The 20,588-nt window shown below is 40.8% G+C and overlaps 1 protein-coding gene across 1 annotated transcript; it reads left to right on the forward strand.

Annotated features, from left to right (window-relative positions):
• Positions 1–12,561: 12,561 nt before the first annotated feature.
• LOC121774454 (uncharacterized mitochondrial protein AtMg00810-like) lies at positions 12,562–13,170 on the forward strand. Its single transcript, XM_042171326.1, has one exon. It carries the CDS (start codon positions 12,562–12,564, stop codon positions 13,168–13,170), a length of 609 nt encoding a protein of 202 aa, XP_042027260.1.
• Positions 13,171–20,588: the final 7,418 nt, after the last annotated feature.

Genomic DNA, 20,588 nt, shown 5'->3' on the forward strand with positions numbered 1-20,588 from the left:
AATGATCAATTTTTAATGATTTTATAGGTAATTAATCTAAAAAATAGTCAAGGCAACTAACAACATACTTTCACTGTTTTTGTCCATTTCTTAAAAATAGAAACTTTCATTTTAGGAAATGGACCCCATAATCCACTAATACTAATTTCACTACTTTTTTCTCATCCTCTCTTATTTTATTCATTTTTTCTCTCCAATTCTCTTACTTTACAAATTTTGCATTAAAACTCGTTGTTTCCAAATGTTTCAATTTTTGGGAAATGGAGATACCGAGATAGCATTACTATAATAATGAAATGAATCATTTTTTCAAAACAAAAATAAATAACATTAAAATGTTATGTGTTCCCTCAAGTTTACAAATACTGAAAGAAGCAAATGTATATTTTGAAAAATAAAACAAAAAAAAGGAAGTTGTCGGCAAGGATTGAATCAAAAGAAAAAGAAAAGCATATCCAAGTTCTTCTCTCAAAGAATGGAGGGAGAAGCTGCCGCCGCCGTCCTCCAAGAAAGAGTTGTCACTAGTTCGAGGCCTCGAAAAAGAATCAGCAAAACTAACTGAGCGTTTGGGTACCCTCCACGAATTCTTGAACGATGCCATTCCCGGTGGGGCTGTCAAAAGGTGGCTCAAGAAGCTTGAAAATGTGGCCTTCGATGCTGATGGATGAACTCAACTATAATCACCTCAGCAAACAAATCAAGCCCATCAAACCTATGTACTCTCACCATGTAATATGGCTCTTATAATCCAAGAAATCAATGAGAATTTGGAGTCCATTAACAAAGAGGCTGCCGACCTTGGCCTCAAGGTTACTACTTGATCCAATTTTTATTGGAAGAGATAAGGTGAAGTCAGAAATAATTGAAAAGGCTACTGCTTGTGTCACAACTGATGAATCCTTGCTTGCCATTGTGGAAATGGGAGGATTGGGGATGACTACTTTGACTAGGAAAGTCTTTCATCTTCTAAAACAAAAGAATCGGTTTGGATCACATGTTTCTCAAATTTTTGATCCAATTGTTCTTCTCAAGAATATTCTCAAAGAGTTGACTTCTTCTGATCAAGTTGAAGTTGAGAGTAGTCAAGACATTCTCGATAATTTGAAGTTTGAGCTTTGATAATTTGTCTCTACCATCACTCAACAAGTGTTTTGCATATTGTTCGGTTTTTCCTAAAGGTCATAGAATCGATAGGCAGAAATTGATTGAGTATTGGGTACCCCATACTCAACAAGTTGAAAAGGTGGGTCAAGGGTGTTGGGTACCACTTAACAATTTGATTGAGATATGTCTCCCAATGTTTGGGCAGTAAATTGTTCGTTCTATGGATTAGAGAAAGGGGAGACGCGTATTGTTTTTCCAGCTCTAAAAAAATTCGAATTGAATAAGATGGAAGAGCTAACAGACTTGGAGATAGAGGATTGCAGTAAATTGAAAGGATTAGCAAATGGTTATAAGATTGTGTCCAAATTTGGAAGATATTGGTGTACAAGAATGAGACGTAAGTATGCCCCCACTCACTTGAATATTTAGAATTGAAGGGGATCCAAGGTTGGGAAAATCTGACGGAATCACTTCAACATCTAACTGCTCTTTATCACTTGAGGTTGGAGACTATTGGAATGGAAAAGTTACCTCAATGATTAAGTGTTATGAATGCAAGGTGAGATGACACTATTTTCGATAATAGATAAGTACTCCCTATATATCGGGGGCGGACGCATAAATTTTCGATAGTAGGGGCTATACTATATTCTCTCCGTCCACAATAAAATAGGCAATTTGAGAACAACATAAATTTTAATACATAATTAATAAAGTAAGAGAATGAGAAAAAATATAAAATAATATACTCCCTATGTTTCCGGTCAATTAAAAAAGATAATAAATAATTAAAGTGGAGAAATGGTAAAGTACGAGAGAAACTAATGTTGAGAGGGTTATCATTTTTGTAAAACGAGGGCGTAAAAGTGGCTTAAACTCTTAAAATTGGAGGAAGAGAGTAATAAATAATAGAACTCATAAATTATAAAGTAGAAAATGTTTCCATAAATTAGTGTGCACTCCTAAATAAAAAGATGAATTTAATACGAACTTTTTAAAGCATCAGTTTTTATTAAAAATACATTTGAATTTTGGGTTGGACTTTTAATTTAAAATAATAAGCTAATAAGTGAAATCATTTAGAGCATCTCCAATGGCGGCTAGCGGACAGGCTAGCCGATTCCCGGCGCTGGCCTGTCTGCTCGCCGAACCATTGGAACCGACAAGTGCCATTTCGGTGAAAAATCGGTGACCTGACGCCGATTTTCAGGCGCTGGCCGATCCGCTCGCCGGTCGGCTGGCCTCCATTGCAGGCTCGCGATCGGCCAGCTCAATTTTTTTTATTTTCGAAACACTATATATACGCGATTTGCACGTCATTTTCATTCGTACTACTTGTTTTAACGAGTTTTCTCCCCATCTTAATTTCTGTACAAGAGCAACAACGTGAAATGAGTATCGCGAGTAGTAGTAGTGGTGGTAGTGGTGGGAATGCTGAGGAGTACGAACGACAAATGAACGAAGAGTTGGAGGCCTATACGTCCCGCGAGATAAACCGGTTGATACAAAGGGTATTGCAGCCGGCGGTACCTCGACCTCCACCAGTTGTCCACCGACGAGCAATGATTGATCGGGATCACGTAGCTGCACATCAGCGGCTATATGAAGACTACTTTGCGGAGGAGCCGCGGTTTGGGGCGCCTCTTTTCAGACGGCGTTTTAGGATGCGTAGGGCAGTGTTTATGCGTATCGTTGATGTTTTGGAGCATCGATATTTGTATTTCCGGTTCAGGTACGATGCGGCTGGCAGACCCGACCACACACCTATACAAAAGTGCATTGCGGTAATCAGGCAGTTGGCCTACGGAGGCGCGACAGACATGTGGGACGAGTACCTCCACATCGGTGAGATGACTGCCCTGGATTGTCTGAAGTATTTCTGTTAAGGCGTCATTGAAATATTCCGTGATCAGTATCTTCGAAGCCCTACCCCTGAAGAGTACCAGGATCTGATGCAGATGCACGGGGAGAAGCATGGGTTCCCCGGGATGTTGGGCAGCATAGATTGTATGCATTGGGAGTGGAAGAACCGCCTCGCTGCCTGGAAAAGGTTCTACACGACCGGCTACAAGGGAAAGAATCCCACAATGATCCTCTAGGCTTAGCTGATTACCGGCTGTGGATTTGGCATGCATATTTTGGGGTAGCCGGGTCGAACAACGACCTCAACGTCCTCAACTCGTCACCACTTTTCAACAAGCAGTGCCAGGGCGTCGGTCCGGCCATCAGTTTTATCGCCAACGGGAACCAGCATGATATGGGCTATTACTTGGCGGATGGGATATTTTGTGAAGACGATCAGATGCGCGAGAGGAATGCCTACTTTGCGGAACGGCAGGAGTCGGCGCGCAAGAATGTGGAACGCGCATTTGGTGTGCTCCAGTCTCGATGGGCGGCAATTAGGGGTCCAACGCGTTTGTGGCATGTCGACTGCATTGCTAATATAATGTACGCCCGTATTATCCTGTACAACATGATTGTCGAAGATGAAGGTGTACAACTGACTAGTTGGGCCAATGACGATGCTAATGAAGCCGGCCCAAGCCACGCCGTGGCCGCCCCCAATGTACGAAGGGGGGTACCTCACGATGAAGTAGGCCGCCTCAAGGCACATGCCGACATGCGCCAAGTGGACGCTCATATTCGACTCCAAAAGGATTTAATTGAAGAGTTGTGGGCGCGGAGAACTGCACGTCGTTAGATTTTTTTTAATTAATGTAGTTTTTTTAATTTAAATATTATTATTGAATTTTCCCGTATCTGTGTCGTAAATTTAATTCCGTATTTTGTGTGATTGTTAATTATTTATTTTTTATAATTTTGTTTATTGTGGCTAGCCTATTGCTTGTCCAGTTGCTTGTCCTCATGATGTGGCAGGAGGAGTTTAGTCCTGATGATGTGGCAGGAGGAGTTTGTGGCTGACCTATGGCTATTGGAGATGCTCTTAGAGCATCTCCAATGGCGGCTAGCGGATCGGCTAGCCGATTCCCGGCGCTAGCCGGTCCGCTCGCCGAACCATTAGAGTCGGCTAGCGCCAAATCGGCGAAAAAAATCGGCGAGCGGACGCCGATTCTCGGGCGCTGGCCGATGCGCTCGCCGCCATTGTAGGCGTGGGATCGGCGAGCGATCGACCAACACTTTTTTTTAAAATTTTTGAAACACTATATATACGCGATTTGCACGTCATTTTCATTCGCACCGCTTGTTTTAACGAGTTTTCTCTCTCACTTAATTTCTGTACAAGAGCAATAAAGCAAAATGGAGAACAACAACGAGGAGTTTCCAGTGACGAGCGGGTCTCAAACTCCCACGGTACCCGCGGGAGGTGGATGGGGTCCGATGGCCGGGGTACTACAACATGTACCCTTGGCAGCAGATGATGCCCGGGATGGAAGTCAGGGGTAGTATGCTGGGATGGCATGGGATGCAGGACGGACAGAGGGTACCGGGGATGCAACCCGGGATGCAGATGATGCCGGGGCGGGCAGCCGGGGTGCATATGATGCAGATGATGACGGCGACGGCGACGGCTACGGCCACGAGGAGTGAAGCGGAGGCGGGGGCTCGAGTGTGGAAGAGAGGTTTTTTTTAAAATTATTATAATTTTTTTAAATTAATGTACTTTTTTTAATTTTACTATTATTATTGAATTTTCCCGTACCTGTGTCGTAAATTTAATTCTGTATTTTGTGTGATTGTTAATTATTTATTTTTAATAATTTTGTTTATTGTGGCTAGCCTATTGGTAGCCTATTGCTTGTCCAGTTGCTTGTCCTGATGATGTGGCAGGGGGAGTTTTAGTCCTGATGATGTGGCAGGAGGAGTTTGTGGCTAGCCTATGTCTGGCCTATTCTTATTGGAGATGCTCTTAATGCAGCCGGTGCTTTATTAATAAAATAATATTATATTTTAATTTTTTAAAATTAAGTCTCTTCCTCAACAAGACACAAATGCCATTGTTCTTTCTTTCTACCGCTACATATAGTCAGTTCAGCCCCTCTTCTTACTCAATTTCTGATGATTTACTCTTCAATAACCTAAATTTGGTGAGGGCTAATGACCGTTTTAAAAATAATTGCAAATTTTAGAAGTAGAGAAAACATAAAAATAAGAATTGGGGAATCCGCCCATGGTATATATGAACTTATTTTCTTGTTGTTTTGATAGAAACAATTACATAGCGACATTTTCATAAACGGTTGCATGCAATGGCGGATCCAGAAATAAAAAATCGTGGGGTCGAACAAATATGACCATATATACTTAAATATATTTTTAAAATTAAAATATATTACATATGAAATATCTCTATCTTATGTTAGCGAACATACACTTTTCACGGTGTACCATCAAGATGTTGTTCAATCAGTCATCATCTTACTTTGCAGCTTAAACATACACTTTTCACTGTGTACCATCAAGATGTTGTTCAATCAGTCATCATCTTACTTTGCAGCTTAGGCTTGGACAAATTTCATCGCGGAAAACACTCTTTCAACTATTTTAAGCTTGTTTAAATTGTTATATACTCCCTCCGTCCCGCACTACTCGCACGTATTTCCTTTTTGGGCGTCCCAAGTTACTTGCACTCTTTCCATTTTTAGTAAAAATTTTCACCTACAGCCGTCATTTTTGACTTTCCTATACACTCATTCCTTAATCTCCGTGCCGAAAAGAAAATGAGCGAGTAGCTCGGGACGGAAGGAGTACTATCCAACAATCTTCTAATCGTTGTGATTCTTGTTCAACTTAAGCATACAAGAGCTAACAAAAACTTGGAGATCTTTTCGAGAAAAAATCATTCTTAATCTAAAATGAAAGATAATTAAAATCAATAATCAAAAGTAAAGATAATTATAATATCTACTAAAATTAGGGTAAAATTTTATTGTTACTATTAAATAAAATAAAAAAAAGAAAAAATATGAAACATGATTAAAAGATGATAAATAAATTATGATATTGTATAAGAAAATCTTGTGCAAAGCTGCTCTCTATATCTTAAAACTCTTAATTTTTCCTTCAACTAGAAATTTCTTTAATTAAAATTATGATAATGTAAAGCATTTGTGAAATTAGCACTGCTTCCTTTTTACTAGAGTAATAAACTAAAAGCCCAATTGCAAAAAGGAACATCATCTTCCCTATCATCGCATCTTTTTCCTTCGCCCATCATCCACCGATTACAATCAAATTAATCCAATACATATTAGTATAGTTAAGAATAACAATGACGTTTTGTCGGCAAAGTTGCGCTGCTTGCCGTCTTGAGGATGAATCATAGGGCAGAATTCCGGATGCCGTGGGGTCGGAGGCCGGTGGCAGGAGTATTCCGGGCGGTTCTCCGGGTACAGCGGTGGGGTCGGCCGACCCCACCTGTCTCCGCCGCTGGTTGCATGTCAAAATTCTAATTTTCAGAAATTCACTTACTCCCTTCTGTTGTTTCGATTTAGATTTTAGTGTAAATATCCAATTTTATCTCTTATTTTACCTTTTTAATAGTATAAATATCCAAACGGTAATTGCAAAAAATACACATTGTTTCAATTTTGGGTGGACTAAAAATGTCTCAATTGGATTATTTTTTGCCATTACTTCTAAGGTGGTATGTTTTCATTAAATAGTAAAATGATGAAATAAAATCAATTATTTTACTCTCTTTTTGAGTATACCAATTTACAAAATTAAGCTGCACACTTGATCCGAAAATGGTTACTCGCAAGGATACTAAAATATGTTAAGAGTACTTTTATCACAATTAACAGTGAAAAAATATGCTCCGTTTTACTGGATATTATATTCATCATGTTTTATATTTTATACAATACTTGTAATATAATTTGCATCTCATTAATATCTTCTGTCGTATTTTACAGATATACCGTTGCCAGAACTACGTACATTGCTGCATTCGGGTAACCGAGGTACGTATTTACTAATCTCTATGTATTTGTTTATATTATAGGTGTATTTTCTTTGATGGAAAATAATGGATGACATATATTTTTCACATTTGTTCACTCTTTTCAAATATTTCATACGGTGGGTAATTTTTCTCTACTCTTTTTCCCGCCTTTTAACTCCAATTTATATTAATAATAAGTATATTATTGTGATGGTTTTCCATGCTTTCCACCGCATGACAAATATATGGTGTGATGATCTTTTGTGATTTTTCTTATCTTTTGTTCTGTTTGTGGTAGTTCCTACTTTTGGATAATAATTTTGGATGTTAATTCTTGGTCCAAACATTATTTAGGACTCATTTGGCTGGTAATGATCTTTAGGATTGTGATTATAAAGAAATAAAAATGAAGGTTTTTTGTGTTGTGATTGGAAACATAAAAAAAAATTGTTAGAATTCAAATTTTAAGTTAAAGTCAAATAGATATTAACTTGTAATGTTTTGGTTTAATTGCAACTAGTTTGGAGCTAATCTTTTTTCAAGTAGACCAACTTGCAAGACTGCACACACTTATCCCAAAATGGTTAATTGAACGCTAATTTTCCTCTCAATGAGATTATGTTTATACTCCAATACACAATGTTTTCGTGATGAAGCTGAAGTAGAAGAAGCTAAAGATGAAGTTGAAGAAGAAGAAGCTGAAGTTGAAGCTAAAGATGGAGAAGCCGAAGTTGAAGCTAAAGATGGAGAAGCCGAAGCTAAAGATGGAGAAGCCGAAGCTAAAGAAGAAGAAGAAAGTAAAAGGGGAAAGGATTTGTGTTTGAGTTTGAGGTGCTTCCAAAGAGTGAAGAGGTGAAGAAAGAATCATTGTGCATCAAACATTTCTTCAAATTCACACTGGTTGTTAAACAAGAAAAAGAGTGTAGGAGGTCAATCACAATGATTCTCCTAGAATAGATTGATATAATTAGGGAATTGATTGATACCATTATTATTAGATTGATATCTTCCATGTATACATGAGTGCAAAACCTATTTAAAGGGACACAATGTAAAGCAATAAACATCAAGAAATAATATCGATCATCATTCTCCCTACTCATATTCTCCTTTCTCCCAAACTATGCCTGATACACCATTCAAGATGGTATCAGAGCAGGGGTGAGACTCAGAGTAGTATCATCACTGTCTCGGACCAATCTCGAACCTTTTAACCAAAACCCGGCAGACCATGTCAAAACCAGTAACAATGTTAGATGACGAAGACAAACCAAAACCAACGGAAACAAAGCAATTCGCTCGAATGTTTGCCGAGTTTATGCGCTCAAATATGGCGCACAATCAAAACCAAATAGTATCCACAAACTAATCAGATCCAAGAACATAAACCCACAAAATCGACTCATCACCATTAGTTATCAGTGAGAGACTAAACGATGAGAACTATGCCCTATGGGCCGTCCTCATGAAGGCAACAATCAGCGGGAGGGGAATGATATCTCACATCAGTGGAGTCCCACCCCCTCCGGAGAAGACAGATCCAGCCTTCGGAATGTGGCATCAGGCGGATCACTGCGTATTCACATGGTTAACGCAAAACGTTGAACAGAAGCTCGTCAGCCGTATCTCTCAATACTCAACAGCCAGAGAGATATGGAATAGCTTGGAAATCACCTACGCCAACGGAGGAGACAAGATTCAGGTGTATGATCTATACATCAAAGCAATCACGTTAAAACAGAAGGATGAGTCGTTGGAGGACTTATGGACGAGATTGAACGATATTTGGATCTCCACAGATCAGAGACATCCAAACCCAATGAAATATGTGTTGGCAATTGAAACATAAAAATGAATATAATAATATCCCACATCGGTGTACACAAAGAGACTATATAAGTCTAATGGGCCTCTCCTCTTATCACCAATTGGTTTTAAGATGGAACCCATTGATTTCTATCATGGTATCAGAGCTGGTCGCCGAATGTGGGTCATATTTAATTGACCCAGCAGTATATCTGGGCTGAAACTGAAAAAAATGACTGACCAACAGTATAACTGGGCTGAAAATTTGGGCCAATGGTCCAACCGATCGAAAAAAATTGGGCCGATTGTCCAATCGATCATAAAAGAGTCCAACCCCTCCAAGATTCACCTTGAAGGGTTTGAGGGAGAGTGTTGGCAATTGAAACATAAAAATGAATATAATAATATCCCACATCGGTGTACACAAAGAGACTATATAAGTCTCATGGGCTTTTCCTCTTATCACCAATTGGTTTTAAGATGGAACCCATGGATTTCTATCAATATGCTGAAGATATTAACATATACAACACCGAGAAACAAGAACAAAGACTATTTCAATTGCTAGTGGCATTAAACAGCAAATATGAATGCATCAAGAAGGAAATCCTGAGAACAAAACCACTTCCCTCAGCGGAAATTGCGTATGCCATCCTCCGACGAGAAGATGCTAGATCCAATGTCTTACAAACAGAGGATCTCAATCCACAAGGAATCGGCGTTGGGCTAGCCGTAACTCAACCATGGCAAAATCAGAACTCCTACTGTGGTGGCGGTGGCGGAAATAGTCAGAACTGCAACAAGCGGCCCGAAAAAGACAAGTCGAAACTCAATTGCTCCCATTGTGGAAATAAGAAACACACACGGGAAACCTGCTTTGAACTCCACGGATATCCGGAGTGGTGGCAGGAGATGAAGAACAAGAACAACCAGCCATCACCACCGTTCCGAGGAGGTCGGACAACCGCTGCAGTAGCCGGAGGAGAAACACCTGCCACCGGCATCGGGAGCAACCCAGGGGCCGCTATCAACTGAGGCAGCGACACCACGGGGACAGAGGAGACGGTGATCGGAATAGCATCAGTCGCCAGAGGAGGAGGCGGCGCAAACATGTCGGAGAGGGAATGCTTGGATGTGGAGGCGCCGAACATAAGTGAAGGTAATTTACGGTTTGAGAAATTATTCTCAAACCCTCCGCCCCCTAAACCACCCAATATCACACCCCACCCAGGAACTCTTATCTAAAATCAACCCCTCAACTTTGTAAAATTACCCAGTGACCCGCGAATCTGGAAAATTCCCAAAACTAACCCCAAATGTCAGAAAATTGCCAAACCCGTCCCTAAGTTTGGTGATAAGTTCCATGTTGCCCCAATACTTTGTGAAAATAAATTCCAGATACTTGAAAACTTACCCACATCATATGCCTTGTCCGTGTCCTCGGAGAATAAAAATGATAAATGGATTTTTGACTGTGGAGCCACTGATACTATCTGATACGCATAGGGCACCTAAAAGTCATATCCAAACTGCCAATGGAGAGTTTACTTCTGTGGAAGGAGCAGGGACTGTTAGAATTTCATCCACTCTAACTTTATCCAATTGTCTATATGTTCCATCCATGTCGCATAAATTGTTATCAATCAGTCATGTGACAAAGGAATTAAATTGCACTCTCCTGATGCAATCTAACTTTTACCTATTGCAGGATATCAGGACAGGGGAAATTATTGGACGTGGCACTGAGCGGGACGGGCTGTATTATGTGGACGAGATAGCTCAACAAGGAACCGCTCTCCTAGCTCATGGATTAGCAAATAGGGAGACTTGGCTCTGTCATCGTCGCTTAAGACATCCTTCCTCGGGTTATTTAAAAATTCTCTTTCCTAAGTTTAATCAAGATATGTATTGCAAGACTTGTGTGTTGGCTAAGAGCCATAGACATTCTTATAAATCCAATAATACCCGAGTTGATTCCTTGTTTTCTCTGGTTCATTCCGATGTGTGGGGTCCATCTCCTGTTGAGGGGGGTCAAGGGTTCAAGTACTTTCTTCTTTTTATAGATAATTGTACTCGAATGACGTGGGTGTACTTTATGAAACAAAAAAATGAAGTCTTTACACACTTTAACCACTTCCATACCCTCATACAAACCCAATTTCAGACAAACATAAAGATCCTTCGATCCGACAATGGGGGGGAATTTGTGTACTCTAAAATGAAAGCCTCCTATCATGATAATTAGTCCACCAAACTACCTGCCCATATACCTCCGAACAAAACGGTGTGTCTGAAAGAAAAAACCGTACCCTCTTAGAAATGGCTCGGGCCATGCTCATTGAATCCAATACCCCCAGACAATTCTGGCCCGAAGCAATTGCCGCATCAGTCTATCTCACAAACCAATTACCCTCTAGTACCCTGGAACTTAAAACACCACTAGAAATTCTCTCTACACAAGCCTAAATACCTTTACCCCTGACACTCCAGCCTCGAGTATTTGGGTGCTCAGTTTTTGTGCACATACCTAAACATGAACGGAACAAACTCTCACCTTGCGCCATAAAGTGAATTTTCATAGGGTATGGAACATCTTAGAAAGGGTACCGGTGCTTCGATCTTAAATCCAATCACATCTTCACTACCTTGAACTGCGATTTCCTTGAAACTAACTACTTTTTTAACCACCTTAGCGGTCAGGGGGAGAATGATAGTGACCCACTAAGTCGGTTAACGATATCCAGTTCCCCAACAGGCTTACCAGAGAAAGTTGCCACAAATCAAGTAGCTGAAATACAGCCCTCACCAATCAGTAACACCGTTCAAGTAAATCCTCTACTGATATCCGCTGTAATTACTTCTGATCCCTCACCTGAGCATGGAGATACTAGCAATACTAATGATGATAGCGGCATATTTGGTGAGACTGATCCTGAAACAAATATTGAGCCAAACTCTAATGACCAGAATGAGGCGGAAATCTATGATCTGATGGAACAACATGTGAGTGAAGGAGTAGGAGGATATAAACTACCGCCGAGACCCAACAGAGGAGTTCCACCAAAAAGGTACAATCCTGAGGTTATAGGGAAAAATGCCAAATACTCAATAGTCAACTTGGCTAGAGGACAACTCTCAGAAATGGCCCACGCATTTGAAGCTGCATTGTATGAGGAGGAAGAAATCCCTTGCATTGTCGAGGAAGCCTGGAGACACAAACATTGGCGGGAGGCAATGCTGAAAGAGATGGGTGCTCTAGAGCGGAACGACACGTGGGTAAAGTGCAAGATACTAGACGGAAAGAAGGCAGTCGGTTGTAAGTGGGTGTTCACAATCAAACAGAGACCAGATGGTTCCATAGAAAGTTACAAGGCTCGGTTTGTAGCAAAATGGTACACACAGACATATAGGGTAGATTATGATGAAACCTTTTCTCCAGTGGCGAAGATGAATACCATCCGAGTACTATTATCAGCTGCTGCAAACAGAGATTGGCCACTACATCAATTCGATGTCATGAATGCTTTCCTCATGGTGAACCTGGATTCTTAGAAGGGTATAAGGAGGGAGAAGGATGTCGACTGAAGAAAACATTGTACAGACTCAAACAGTCTCCAAGAGTCTGGTTCGGAAGGTTTACTGAAGCCCTGACCAAGTATGGGTTCAAACAAAGTCAATCGGACCATACCCTATTTCTGAAGAAGTGAGATGGTCGACTGACGTGCCTAATTATCTATGTGGATGGCATGATTATTACTGGAGGTGATACAGAGGAAATCGAGAGACTTAAGGGGAGCCTATTCCAGGAATTCGAGATGAAGGGCTTGGGGAACCTTAAGTACTTCTTGGGGATAGAGGTGTTGAGATCTGAATGGGGAATTTTCTTGAGACAGAAGAAATACACCTTGGATATTCTGGCTGAAACAGGACTTCTAGATTGCAAACTGGTTGACACACCAATCCTAGTGAATCACGACTTACAAATCTCAGAAGGCGCGGAACTAGCAAATCAAGGCAAATATCAACGCCTAGTTGGGAAACTCATCTACCTTTCCCAAACTAGACCTGATATCTCCTATGCAGTGGGGATCGTGAGTCAGTTCATGCATAGATCACAGAAGGATCACTATGAAGCAGCATTAAGAATCGTCAAATATCTCAAGGAAACTGTTGGACATGGAATAATGTTCAAGAAGAACAAACAAGGAGGGGTCTACGGATATACTGATGCTGATTGGGCGAGTAATCCAGTAGATAGGAGATCGAAAGTTGGCTATTTCACCTTTGTTGACGGTAATCTAGTCACTTGGAGGAGCAAAAGCAGAAGGTGGTCGCTCTATCCAGTGCTGCAGTAGAATTTAGGGGATCAAAAGTGGACTAATGGATATACTATGGCCGAGAAGATTGATGAAAGAAATTGGACTCACTCCAGAGAAGAGGCTACTTTTTTGTGACAATAAAGCAGCAATCAGTATCTCTGAGAACCTAGTGCAGCGTGATAGGACCAAACATATCGAAGTTGATAGACACTTTATCAAAGAAAATATCGAGAAAGAAGCAGTGGAGCTACCCTTTGTTCGATCAGAAGATCAGTTGGCAGATATACTCACCAAGTCGGTCAACTCAAGAAGCTTCACGAGTGTACTTCGCAAGTTGAGCTTTGGAGATCCCACCACTCAACTTGAGGGGGAGTGTTAAATAAGGAAAAGAGTGTAGGAGGTCAATCACAATGATTCTCCTAGAATAGATTGATACAATTAGGGAATTGATTGATACCATTATTATTAGATTGATATCTTCCATTTATACATTAGTGTAAAACCTATTTAAAGGGACACAATGTAAAGCAATAAACATCAAGAAATAATATCGATCATCATTCTCCCTACTCATATTCTCATTTCTCCCAAACTATGCCTGATACACCATTCAAGACTGGTAAGATTCAGCTTCACCAACAATTAATTCCATATTCTTTGATTGATATATTTTATATGATTGTAGAGAATGTGGATATATTCCATTTGGTTGAGACATCATCTCCAATTCTAGTCATGTTTTTACATATGTTTTCATCTACTGTAAATGGAAAATTAAAATTTCCATACAAGTTTGGCCGAAGAAGGTGAAGTAAAGACTTGTTTAAAGAGTACTGTCGAATTTGCATACCAAGAATGTTTGACGGCTATACTCATTTTATCCCAAGTGTTATTGCATGACAGTTTGGATTGATTTTGTTGCTGTTGTGTTTTATCGAACAAGATCCTATGTTTTGTATTCATGTCTTGGTCTTTTGTCTGACTATTAGATTATTGTCACTTATATTTTGCGATGGATTAATGGTTTTCATTTGTGGTGTGCCTAACACTTTTCATTTGTTTTCTTTTAATTTCCTTCTTTTTCAATTCTCTTCCTCTTCTTCTGAATCAGTTGTGAAAACGTGGATATATATTATTATGGACTACAAATTATAGATGTTGGATAATCTCAAACTCAAACACAACTAGTCTTCCATCCCTCTCTGTCACATACAACCCCCTCCCTGTCTTTCTGAGAAACTATTTTTTGTAGCTCACATCATTGACCCGACTTACACGAAACTTCATCGTACGAGTGTGAAGCAACTCCAACACCTCGACACATTCAACCAGATCCGAATCAGTTACCAGCAACACCCATTCCTCCTCGTCGTCAAGCAGTCGCGGATCCAGACCCCAGAAATGGCGGGGGTGGAATTTAATATTATTTTAATAATAAAATATATAATATTATATTAATATTTAAGTAGGCAGCTTCGTTAATAAAATATAAACATGCATTAGCTTGCAAATACGTATTATTCATTTAAAAATATAAAATTGTGGTAAATATTATATACACAATCATCATAAATATTACATACAAAAGTTTAAGTAGAGTAGTAAATATTTAGATTTAAAAAATATTTAAAATGTTTATTTTGTTACATAGATAATAAGAGGCATGGATCACAAATTATAAGTATGTTAGGACAAAAAAAAATTTAACACAAGATTAAAAATGATTTTAGCTAAAGAATATATATAACAACATAAAATATGCAAATTAGTAAATATTTAGATTTCATAAAGTATTTAAAGGTATTATTTTGATAATAAGAAGAAATATGAGTTGATAAAATAAAAAAAAGTAAAGAATGAAAAGGTATTATTTTGATAATAAGAAGAAATATGAATTGATAACATAAAAAAGTAAGGAATGGAAAAAGTATGTTCTTGTTGAGGGTTGAACACTAGACCTCTTAGTTAAAAACCAACAAACAAACCAATGGACTACTACATTTTATAAGACAATTGTTGAAAACAAATTCATTTCTACACTCCACGGAGGGAGCGGATATGCTATTTTCAGCTCGATTCAAGGGAAAGTTTAGGCTCTCCGAACGGCCGGGAGGTGGCGACCGCCCCCTATATCCACCAGTGTCGTCTAGATACCTGAGCTGGAACTCCCCTGTCCCAAGTTCGAACCTCTTCACCACCTCCGAGTACAGTTCAAAGCACCCTGCCAACGCCTCAAACTTGAACCTCACTGTGTTTTCTCCATACGTAGCTTTCACTGTGATTATCGCAGCACCTCTTTTCACATGTCTAGTTTTATCGAAACTACCAAAGCTTGATGAACTGACGTTCATCGTCGGAACAGATTCAGAGATGTCCGACGATGCCTGGTTTCTCGTACCAGTCGTACCTTGTCAATCTCATCACCAGAGCATGCCTTCCAACCACTGTTCCCAACTTGGGGAAGGAACAGATCGTGTGGATCCATTGATGGAGTCATCCAAGGAATCATGTTCAAACTAGCCGGCCATGACAGACTCATGTCTAATGCAGCCAACTTAGATCTATCGCCAACACCGCAGTTCAATACGTCTTCCGTATCTAGAAGACATTCTTTTTCCCTTTCAACATCAATGACTACACAGGCTGATGTGGTTTCGACAACGGCACCTGATTGTGCGGACAAACTAGTTCGACCGCTCAGCAAAAGATTTCTACCACAGTCGAGATCTACACCTGGAACAGATTCAAGCATGCCCCGTATCTTCTTCAAAGACCAATCGACCTTTTTTATTTTGCGGAAAGGCCATCGAGCGATTCCATGTTGCCTGCATATCCTTTTGAGAGTTGTAGGACACACTACAAAGATTTAGGACGAAATCAAGTAAGGCTCCATTGGGCAACAACAGCCAACAGCGGCGCTGCTGAGCAGTGGTGACTCGTCAGTGGGAAACAACCAGTAGCGGGCTGCTCGGTGTAGGGCAGCTGGCCAGCGGGCTGAATCAGGGCATGCTTTTGCGGTTGTGTGATAGGGCCCTCGACTTTCAGCCCAACGAGGCCCCATTCTCATCCAGTCTAGACTGCAATCGGCTCATCACAAGGCACAACCCAAGCCTTGGAGAAATAGATATCATGAAGATGCTGCATATCTTTTATTTTAGATCCATATCTTTATGCAATCTTAATATTTATTTAATCACTAGTTAGCATTCATATAAATAGTACGCACATCATTATGCAATTGAGAAATAAAGTTAATTACTTGTTCTCATTCCCGGTTCTAGTGGAAATCGCCCCTAGCACCTCAACTAGGGTTTATCTTTTCCTCTATTTGTTCGTTCGAATCGGGGTCCTCAGGCTCAATAGGTCAAAGACCTATCAGCTGGTGCTTCCATTGATTTACTTTTTTCCCACCACAAACCATCGCCTCCAAAAATTCTGTCAAATTCTCTCAAAGGTTCACACCACTTTCTCTCAAATCTTCATCACCCACACGTCCGATGGCGACGAAATTCGATCACGAATCTTTCGCACGACAACAAGATTCAGTTCACAAAAGAATTGAGGAAAGCCTCGCCAAGCTCATAGCCGCTGTCACTGGGGAGCAAGCGAAAGAGCCACCCGACCTAGTCGCGATGCCTACGCAAGGTTGGTCGTTGCCGCCATCGGTCACAAAAGCACTCCTGGGTGTCAGGCCCGAATCCCTACCATGGATCAGTCTCGAACCACCACGTTTCGATGGAGAGAACGCCCAAGATTGGATCCGTAAGAAAGTACTATAACCACCACTACACACCGCTAGATGATCGTCTCTATCTTACACAATATTTATTCGATCACCCAACATCAGATTGGAGAAAATATTGGGAGGTTACTAACGAAGGTAAGAGTTGGGATGATTTCTTATTGGCACTAGAGCAGCGCTTCGATCCTGAATTTTACAAACCCTACGCGGCGAATGCCTCACCTAGGCAGTTTATGGGGACGGGATGGACCGGTCGTGACCAGCCGAAGCCCAAACGCACAACGGCGTGCTCAGACGCGAATCGGGAGCCCGATCATCGGCAACCGCAGTATAAAGAGGAGGTCTCGCAAGTAAGTGATGTCACTCATTTTGCTGCTCAAACTTTGAATGCGAATTCTAGCCAAAATTTTGTTAAGGGAAGTGGTCCCAAGACATTTTTTTGCGATGGGAGTATGAACAAGAACATGTAATCAACCAACACCATTGTTTCTAACAAGAGTTGTGCTCACACAATCATCTATGATCAAAGTTTAGATCCAAATAGCAAGGGCACATGTGAAGTGGAAGACTATGTTACCGATAATGTAATTGATTCTGGGAGCGTGGTTGTGAAGGCTAAGAATATTATTTTTAATGCCGCATTCAGTTCTGGGCAGCTAGAGGAGGACGTTGCTATGGAGGAAATAAATGGTGATGATGCCTCTCTTTCTATTGAATCTGCTTATTGTATTAAAGATCCAAAATATACAGCAGGTCCGAAACCATTATTTAGTGATGATAGGAAGTCTTGCCTAGAGCCAAATACTTTGCTTGGTGTTGGAAGTCAAGACGTGTTCAGGCAGGAACAAACACTTGCTTCTGATGCCCGTTCGATCCCTCCGCGCAATGCGGTGACACGTTTGGACGAAAGCTTTAGTACGAGTTGGACACCGCCTGGTTTCCGAATAGCCGACTCAGATTCATCTATATCCTTGGGAGATGATGATGATGTTAACAATGCTTTGGGCACGCCCCATGCGGATTCAAAGTTATATTCTCTTGCTAATTCCTCCAATGTTGTTTCTGTTGCACTATTATATGAAGGTGCTTGCATTTTGGACTCTAGTACAATGCTTGAAGCGGAGAAGGGTATATTGGATATCGAGGAATTTAGTGAGCGAATTGGAAAATCGTCGATTGGGCCTTCGCTTCTGTTCAATCTTGCGGTGGAGAATTGCCTCTTGGATTTGATGGATTCCAAGGCAATAGAGGTGACGTATCGTGGAGATGTTGCATGGAGATGTGCAACTCTTCAATCGAGCATCACTCTTATTCGCCCATCATTTTCAATCGGTGAAAAGTTTTTAGGGATGGATGCTAAATGGTGTTTGGAACCTTTATGCAGGCATGCTCACCTTCAAGTCAGTTTACATGAATCGGTTGATGACGTTCAGTGGGATCATGACTTCGATCCAGGAGGTTCTTTGGTCGTCAAATTTGTTTATAAGATCATTCATCGAGAGCAAATATTCGGAGTTTATTGTCTGATGCAAAACGCCTTGGAGTGGTATCGTGATGTTTCAATTGGTATCAGGAGTCGAGTCCTTCAAGTTCGGTCTTCCTTGTGTCGGTTGCATTCGGTCTCAATTGGTTTAAAGAATAAGGTTACTGCAATGGCTCCTAGATGGGAAGAATATAAGGGTGTCATAGTTAGAAATACACCCCGAAATTTGCTTGTCATGTTAATGCAGCAAATTCCTTTCGGACCTCACCTCCGAGCTATGTCTTTTGCAACAATTTCTTATTAGCAAACGTATATGCAAGGTGACATACCAGCTCCATCTACCATTTGAGAGTAGAATCTGCGATCTTTTTCTCATCTCTCTACTCCGACTAAATGTGTCTCCCTACACATCAACACCTTCGCTGCCTCTACCCAACGAATTCCCTACTATTCGCCTTGAGGACAAGGCGATTTTCAAGGGCGGGGGAGTTGATAGGGCCCTCGATTTTCAGCCCAACGAGGCCCCATTCTCATCCGGTCTAGACTGCAATCAGCTCATCACAAGTCACAGCCCAAGCCTTGGAGAAATAGATATCATGAAGATGCTGCATATCTTTTATTTTAGTTTCATACCTTTATGCAATCTTTATATTTATTTAGTCACTAGTTAGCATTCATATAAATAGGAATAGTACGCACATCATTATGCAATTGAGAAATAAAATTAATTACTTGTTCTCATTCCCGGTTCTAGCGAAAATCGCCCTTAGCACCTCAACTAGGGTTATCTTTTCCTCTATCTGTTCGTTCAAATCGTGGTGCTCAGGCTTGATAGGTCAAGGACCTATCATTGTGCTCTAGGGAGTCCGTAAGTCGACGCTCCATATAGCGGTGCTAGATCAGGTCCACCAGTGTAGGGCTTCTGTTCAACTGGCTGGTAGTTTTGGTGGGGTGGATTTGCGACGGTGGTCGCTTTAAGCAGTGGTTCCCAACACGAAGGCGGGCGAGCCGGGGGCTGATCATATAGCTGAAATCCGAGCAACTATTGCTGGATAGGCAGATCCGAGCAAGTGGTCTGTCGAAGCCTAGTGTGATGCGGCTGCTGGTATGCGATCGACGAAAGCCCAGCAGAATTAAAGGTTGGGAGATTGTGCTGCTGAAGCAAGATGGGTTGATAACCGTCGATAGGGTAACTCAGGGGTGCGGCTGAGAGCGGCTGACGTTGGGCCAGTGGATCCCAGCAAGTCGACTGTCGGGGCAGGTTGTGTGGTACGATTGCTGGTAATCGGGCTGGACATAATTCCACGATTGTCCGTTGGGCGGGTCTGGTAGAGGACGCGGCTACGTGACAACAGTTGCAACAAGCCAAGAAGGTTGTTCGTGGTAGGAAATCGCTGGAGTTGTATACGACAAGGGAAACTCGTCATACTCGTCCAACATCTTGTGCATTCTGTTGCAGGCAACCAATATCTGGTCACATAGGTAAGATAGATAGATTTCATCGTTAGAAGTCATGGTGAGATCGCGATGAAAGCACCAGTTGATAAGGGAAAAACCCTTATCAAGGGAAGAAGATAAAGAAAGTCGCAGAGAAACGTCGCTCTGTCGGCAATCGAGGATTTTAGACGGAAAACTAAATAAAGATAAAAGACAAATAATTATGATTTCATTCATTCATTGAAAAGAATAACAATAGCCCTATTTATAATATTAATACTAACTTAATGAACAAGAAAACTAATATATGGAATAGATATGCAAATTCATAATTAACTAACTAAATAATAATAATAATCATCGAATCACATGCACCACCATTAAGAGAATACTTGAAATGATATTTAGTCATTCATTGTGTATCATTTTAGTGATTTTAGTCATTCCCAAATTTGATAATAATTGGAGCTCGAAATAGCAAGAATTGGCTCGAATTAGGGCTCAACACAATTGCCGCTCAGTCTCGGCGGGCGTCCACTGACTGCATCTCAACAGACTGCAGACTGGTTCTCGGTCTCTCGGCACAACTCTAGGCAGACTGTTGGGCGTGTTCCGAAGCGGACCGATGGCTTGTGTTCTGATGGGTGGTTCCAAACGTTGCCTCTTCCATTTCTTCACCCTTTATAGTCTTTTAACCATCACAACTCAATAAAATGTCAAAATATCAAAGTATACCATATAGGCCATATAAGATCACTATTCATATGTTATACATTTAAAACAAGTCAAATC

This window comes from Salvia splendens, chromosome 17 (genome assembly GCF_004379255.2).
Source record: "Salvia splendens isolate huo1 chromosome 17, SspV2, whole genome shotgun sequence".
NCBI lineage: Eukaryota > Viridiplantae > Streptophyta > Magnoliopsida > Lamiales > Lamiaceae > Salvia > Salvia splendens.